This window comes from Physeter macrocephalus, chromosome 11 (assembly GCF_002837175.3).
Source record: "Physeter macrocephalus isolate SW-GA chromosome 11, ASM283717v5, whole genome shotgun sequence".
Taxonomy (NCBI): domain Eukaryota; kingdom Metazoa; phylum Chordata; class Mammalia; order Artiodactyla; family Physeteridae; genus Physeter; species Physeter macrocephalus.
The window spans coordinates 38814977-38822496 of NC_041224.1; the positions used below are offsets into that span (position 1 = coordinate 38814977).

The window sequence follows — 7520 nt, forward strand, 5'->3', positions numbered from 1 at the left end:
CATGGACATATATACACTACCAAACGTAGAATAGATAGCTAGTGGGAAGCAGCCGCATAGCACAGGGAGATCAGCTCGGTGCTTTGTGACCACCTAGAGGGGTGGGATAGGGAGGGTGGGAGGGAGGGAGACGCAAGAGGGAAGAGATATGGGAACATATGTATATGTATAACTGATTCACTTTGTTGTAAAGCAGAAACTAACACACCATTGTAAAACAGTTAGACTCCAATAAAGATGTTAAAAATAAATAAATAAATAAATAAATTGACCTTGTTATCTTAAGCCTATTAAACCCTCAAAATTATATCTAATGGTTCCGCCCAATGCTGGTAAAGTGACATTGTCCCATTGATACAAACCTTCTGAAAGCAATATGTATTCCAATATGTATAAGTAGTGTAATGATACTCATATATGAACCAATCATTCTAGTGTTAGAAAGTGATCATGAGGCGGTCTTCTAAAATGTGGGGGGAAAACCATCTTCATGTTCAGTATTGAAGCATTATTTCTAAGAAGGGAAAACAGAAACCAACCCAAATGTCTAACAGTTGGGAATTGCTTAAGTAAATTATGATGCATAAAACTGGTGGGATATTCTGTAGACACTGAAAGTGTTAACATGGAATAAGGGAGGCAAGTTGTTTAAAAAATCACTCTGACTCCTATGTGGAGAACAGACCATCGCAGGGCAAGCATGGAAGCAGGGACACTGGTAGGAGGCTCTTGACATAGTCAAGTGAGAGAGGAAAGTTGCCTGGAGGCACTGGATATGCAGTATTTCAAAGGTGCCCCCAACAGAATTTGCTGATGAGTTGGACGGAGGGTATGAGGGAAAGGGTTCACGGGTGACTCCCAAGGTTAGAGAGCTGAACTTAGGTTTCCTGAAGGACCCACAGGAAGACTTGAACTATGTTTCACCTTAGTTTTCATTAAATGATTTTTAAATCTCAAGTTAAAATTCAGAAGAAATACAAGACGAATCTGGCCCCCAAATCTATTTAATCAAAGGATATGTAAGAATTCTTGAGATTGTATTACATCGCTGCTAGATCTTTACGCCTTTTTGAAATGCCTTTGCTGGATTGAATACTTAGTCAGTGTTTTACATGCCTGTGTATGTCCTTTTATTTGCCCTCACCAGACCATTATTTAAAGCAAGACAATCATAAAAAAATACAACCTACTTTGCCTAACTCTTATGACTCAGGCTTTAATATACTGGTCACTTGGAAAGCACCAATTCTGACTGTACATCCCTACTTTCAAAAGGGGCTTTCTTTTGGTATTAGAGTAGTTTTAAGAATTACATATTTAAACTTTCTGGAATTTCCCATATAACCTTCATAGTTGTATTAATATTTGACAGTTTACAAAGCACTCTTACAGAAATGTCCTTTAATCTTTTAACTTCCCTTCTAAGGTGCGTATTACTGTCTTCATCATATATTACATATAATATAATATTTATTATATTTATTATATTAGGAATTTGAGTTTCAAGTTACTTCTGAAACTCACTCAAGATCACACTTCTAGTGAATGGGAAAACAAGAGTTCAAATCTCAGTTTCTATGCTAGTTCATTCAATCATTCCATCAACAGATATTTGTTGGCTACCTTCTATACCATAGGCCCGGGGCTTCCCTGGTGGCGCAGTGGTTGGGAGTCCGCCTGCCGATGCAGGGCACACGGGTTCGTGCCCCGGTCCGGGAGGATCCCACGTGCCGCGGAGCGGCTGGGCCCGTGAGCCATGGCTGCTGGGCCTGCGCGTCCGGAGCCTGTGCTCCGCAATGGGAGAGGCCACAGCAGTGAGAGGCCCGAGTACCGCAAAAAAAAAAAAAAAAAAAAAAAAAAGTACACCATCGGCCCTGGGCCAAGCATGCAGTATTCAGTGGTGCATTAGGTAGACATGATTCCTCCCGTGTGGAGCTGAGGGCTGAGTGTCCTTCCCACTCAACCAGCACAGGCACAGGAGAATGCTTTACTGAAGAGGGCAAAAGTAAGAAAGCCACCTCGCTGGAAAGGAAAAGCAATCCCAAGGGGTGAGAGGAGTTTCATCTCAGGCACATTCTAATGGTTTTTAAGAACCAGCCTTTCCTCATGAATGCCAAAGACTGATAAAAACAAATAGCACTTAGCTCTCCTGTGAGATCTATGAGAGCCTATTCGTTTTCGGCACGTCAAATTGGCAGAGGGACAAGAGGAAATAACGGTAAATGTGGAAGAGGAATAGAAAGCGAGATGAGAAGCAGCAAAGAAAAGAAGGAAAGAAAGAAGGGAGAAAGAGGGAGGGAGGGAAGGAAAAAGGGGAGGAAGAAAGGAAGGAAAGTAACTCAGTTAATTTCATAAGTAATCTAATTTATGAGATTATGACCCCATTTGTGATACACTGGTCTTATTTTTTTACCTTTAGGGCATTTGTTTTAGATGGTGGTTAATATCTAACTATAGTTGATGATATAATTTCTGGAGATTAAATCTATTCAGGGAAGTTAGGCAATACTACTACTACTAATAACAATAGCCCTAAGCTTGTATTGAGTTCTTATTTGTAGAAACTGTGTTCTGGGTGCTTTATATATAAGATTAACTGATTTAATCCTTACACCAGTTCTGGGAGATAGACAGCAACAGTCTCCCCATTTTACACATGAGGTTTAGGGAAGTTAAATAACTTGTTTACGTCACACAGGTAGTAAGCATGAAATGAACTCAGGTCCGTCTGATTCAGAGTTGGTGCTCTTATTATCTCTGCTGTCCTCACATACCACCTTCTTTTTTTTTTTTTTTTTTTTTTTTCATACCACCTTCTTGATCCAAAAGTTTTCATAAAATCTCTGGGCACCCTTAAAATTTAATTAAATATGGGTACTCTCTAGTTGTAGGTGAAATGCCCCTCTCATCTCTCATTATAGGCATGCATCTTTAATCTGGAGCCAATAACAAGCACATTTGAATGACTGTGGACAGGACAAGAGATCAGTGATTTTTTTGGAGAGTTTTCCAGGACGGTAGAAAGTCAGAAGTTGGTGCTTGCTTCTTGATGAAGTCGTAAAATGCCTCCTCATCTTCCTCTCTTCTTATGGGCCACCTGACTCCACTAGCACAGGCATGGGATTGTACCCTTTCCCTGGAAGTAAGTCATTCAAGAGTAGGTTCATTCATTTGAGCAGATTTGTCAACATCAGTATGCAAAGAAGATACTGGTTTGCCATGCTGGTCTGTACTGATTCAAAAAAGCACTGCCCGTCTTGAACAGATTCAGTGTCTCCTATGATCTGGGAAAGGAATATTGAGGTTGCTTTGAAATGACATCTTAAAGGGCATTTCTATTCTGTCTAAGCTGTTCAAGTGTAAAAGTCAAGAGCTTAAAACCTACATAAGGACTTGGTGAAGGCTGATGTGTGTGGGGGGGGGCACATGTGTGTATATCCTGCCATACTCACTCACACTTACACCCCCAAAAGACGAGTACACTTCTAGACTTTCTCAGAGACAATTCCACACCCTCCACTAATTATGAGTTCCAGGAGCTTACAAAATTTATTGTTAAGAAGTTAAAATTTTCAGTAACGTTTATTCATTTTCTGTGTGTTCCAAATACAGTGCAAACTCATGCAGAGCTTGTAAACTAGTATGCTCATAAGTGGGCCTCTGTGCTAACGAACTTCTGCCTTCACCTGAAACCTACACAGCGTTAATAGCTGAAATTTCCACCCGTCCTTCAGTATAGCTTTCCACAGCAACCAGAAAAAAACACGACCAAATATTTCACATGCTTTGTCTAGCCCCAAGTCAGGCTGAGTTCCAGGAAGAAAAGGTGATGGAGAAAGGGGAGTGGCTGCAGTAAGCCCTATCATTATGCAGGAAGACCTCAACAAAATGCAAAAAACATCAAGTAAAAGATTTCATCAACGTTTAAAACGTAGGCACCGAAGACATCTATAGTTTTAAAACACAACAAATTAGAAGATATCTACCACATATATAAAAATAATTTGTGTCCAGAATATTCCAAGAATTCCTACAAATCAGTGAGAAAAAGACAAAATAATAGGAAAACAGCAAAGGATATAAATAGGCAGTTCTCTGAATAAGAATTACAAATGGTCAATAAACATATGTAAAGACGCTCAATATGAAAAGATGCTTAACCTCACTAGTAATCAAGGAAACAAGAATTAAAATAAGATAAGTTAGGTATATATTTTTAAGCCAGCGGAATAGGGAAACTATAACAGACTACTATAACCTAATGTTAGTCAGCCGGGATGGGAGGAAATGTGGGATATTTGAACAAGCTGTGACGGGAGCATGACTTGGTAGAACCACTTTGGAGGACAAGAATCTAGTAAATTTTAAAAAGTGTTTACACCATGACCCAGCAATTCTATGTCCCAATATCCATCCTAGAAAAACACACACACCAGGGAAGACATGATTAAAGATATTCAATGAAGTATTGTTTGTGATAGCTCTGGAAATAAATAAATATCCATCAGCTAGAAATAACCAAACATTCAACAGCGTTTACATACAACAGCGTATATGTAGTACTCTTTTTTTTTTTTTTTTTTTGATATGCTGCGACTGAGCCCCCTGCAGTGGAAGCACGGAGTCTTGATTAACCCCTGGACCACCAGGGAAGTCCCTGTAGTACTGTTTTAAATACTTATTAACGTGCAACAACTAAGCCCATGCACCACAACTACTGAGCCTGCGCTCTAGAGCCCGTGAGCGACAACTACTGAACCCGTGTGCCACAACTACTGAAGCCCATGCGCCTAGAGCCCGTGCTCTGCAACAAGAGAAGCCACCGCGATGAGAAGCCCGCACACCACAACGAAGAGTAGCCCCCGCTCTCCGCAACTAGAGAAAGCCTGCGCACAGCAACAAAGACCTAACACAGCCAAAAATAAATAAATAAAAATAAATAAATTTTAAAAAATAAAAATAAAATACTTATTAAAAGGCCCTTGGATGAAAAATAAAAAAGAATAAGTACCATGTACTATTTATACAAATAATTTATAAATACTATAATTATTTAGTATTACTGTTGTTACATAGTATTTAACAATTTATAAGAATTGTTTTTACAAAGAAGTGCTGAGTATATTTTCTATGGATATGTTCAACAGGCATGTTTTGCATGTAAAAGAATTGATACCAGTGGATAGCTCTGGGAAGAGGGGAGGCCAGGGTTTGTGTTGAAGAGAGGACATAAGTGCTGTAAAAAAGTAAGTATTCAGTGTATTGGGATATAAAGAAAAGCATATACGTCCAGCGGGGAAAGGCCCCTTATCAATATGAGTTGTAATATAGGGTCCCTGCACGATCTAAGCTTTTTGAGACACTGATAATAAAGTGAATTTTTATTTGGAAATTCTTGAATAGTTTCTTGCTGGTGGTGCAGTACATTATTTTTTTTTAGCCACCAAGCTTTACCAGCCAGAATTTGTCATACTAGAAAACTGAAAAAAAAAATCAATTTGTAAGCAATGAACTTGCAAAAATTTACACCTGTCTTTTGTAACATAATATCTAAATATAACAGCATCTAATACCAACTCTTTCTGTACTAATTCTACATTGTCATGACAACGCTAACAAGAGCTAAGTCTCAGACTAGACTGACTCTAAACATGCATTAGGGAGGTGCATCTTTTATTAATCCCCAAAACTCACTCTTGCAATTTACACGGTTAGGAATAAAAACTGAAACCACAAGAGTTTTCCAACTATAAAGTTTTAAGATTCATTGGAAATGAGCTAGAAATTTTATTTTAAAATTTTAAAACTTTTAAAACAAACTACCCAAAGAAAATATAATCCTTAGGTAGTTTTTTTTTTTTTTTTTTAATCAGCAAGGAAACTGTCAATTCCTATTTCAAAGTAAAGAACAACGAAGAATATTTCCCTCACACATACCCAGCCTCCGTTTTGCCTTATCCATTCTCCTGTGTTTTCGGTTATGAACTCTGCAACAAAGTAAGAAATCTCCTTGTAAGTGTCCACATCTGGGGCAATTCGCCCTCCTAGAAGTTTCTTGATGAGAATGCCTTCAAATGCAAATATGGTCACAATCCTTCCCCAGTTAACGATGCCATCTTCAAATTCCCTTTCCATCACTTGGTTGAATATTGTTCTGGCGGTGTCTATGGACACAACATCAATATTGTCCAAGCATGGTTTCAAATGCTTTTCAACTTCGTTTTGGACCGAGAAAGCAACGTCTTGTAACACCCTGGATGTTTTGCTTGGACCAGATCCAGGTTGTGGTATCTGCAAGACGTACTTCAGGTAGTCCTGGGCCAGCATGTGAATATAGCCAAACTCGCTGTCGGTCATCTTCTTCCTGCTGGAGAGCAGAGTCTTGAGCTTGTTCACCTGGAAGTGACTGAGGCAGTCTGAAGCACAAACTCACGCAGCTTGGCGTAATATGACACATGGTATCTGGAGGCTGGTGGAATTTCTGTTTGCATCACTTGATAGTATCCTTCCTCCTTGTCACTTTCATGCGTAGGCTTTGTGTGAAAGAGAAAGTTTAACATGTGAAAGAGGAAAATGTTTCAAAGAGAGGCCACTTCCTCATCCTGTAAGTGATTAATGCAGTTTTTTAAAGTTTTAAATTCAAGGATGTGGAGAAATTAGAACCCTCATACACTGCTAGCAGGATTGTAAAAGAGTGCAACCCCTGTGAAAAGTTCGGCAGTTCCTCAAGAAGTTAAATACTATAGGGACTTCCCTGGCACTCGAGTGGTTAAGACTCCGCTTCCGCTGCTGGGGGCACGGGTTCCACCCCTGGCCGGGGAACTAAGATCCCAAATGCTGTGCAGCGCGGCCAAAAAGAAAAAAAAAAAGGTAAATATAGAATTACCTTATGACCCAGAAATTCCACTTATAAGTATATGCCCAAAAGAACTGAAAACAGGGACTCACACAAATCCTTACACACGAATGTTCACAGCAGCATCACTTAAAATAGCCAAAAGGTGGAAACAACCCAAATGTCCATCTGCAGATGGTGAGATAAACAAATTGTGGAAGATTAGTCCGCCATAGAAAGGAAGTGTGGGTACAGGTTACAGCATGGATGAACCTCAAAATCATGATGCCAAGTGAAAGAAGCCAAACGTAAGAGGTCACATATTGTATGATTCCATTTATGTGAAATATCCAGAATAAGTAAATCCAGAGACAGAAAGCAACTTGGTGATTGCCGGAGGCTAAGAGGAGAGGGGAGTAACTGCTTAGTAGGTACAGGCTTTTATTTTGTGATGAAAATGTTTTGGAACCACATAGAGGTGGTGGCTGCACACCATTGTGAAGATACTAAACGTCACTAAATTGTTCACTTTAAAATGGGTCATTTTAGGGACTTCCCTGGTGGCTCAGTGGTTAAGAATACGCCTGCCAATGCAGGGGACACGGGTTCGAGCCCTGGTCTGGGAAGATCCCACATGCTGCGTAGCAACTAAGCCTGTGCACCATAATTACTGAGCCTGCACTCC

At 39.7% G+C, this 7520-nt stretch overlaps 1 protein-coding gene and 1 long non-coding RNA gene across 3 annotated transcripts in view; one reads left to right on the top strand and one right to left on the bottom strand.

The window, feature by feature from the left end:
- The window catches only part of LOC114487241 (uncharacterized), a 13687-nt gene extending 8343 nt beyond the window's left edge, over positions 1 to 5344 (top strand). Inside the window, exon 3 of one of the 2 annotated variants that reach the window (XR_003682183.2) lies at positions 5148 to 5344. This is a non-coding gene — a long non-coding RNA (uncharacterized lncRNA). Of the gene's footprint in view, positions 1 to 2921; positions 4914 to 5147 lie in introns of those variants that run through there. The other variant, XR_003682182.2, reaches the window with a different exon arrangement.
- BCL2A1 (BCL2 related protein A1) overlaps positions 1 to 6611 on the bottom strand; it is a 9855-nt gene extending 3244 nt beyond the window's left edge. Inside the window, exon 1 of the mRNA XM_007126336.2 lies at positions 5938 to 6611. Within this exon, the coding sequence (XP_007126398.1) occupies positions 5938 to 6357 (420 nt within the window). The 5' untranslated portion in view covers positions 6358 to 6611. The remainder of the gene's footprint in view (positions 1 to 5937) is intronic.
- Between the last annotated feature and the right edge of the window lie 909 nt (positions 6612 to 7520).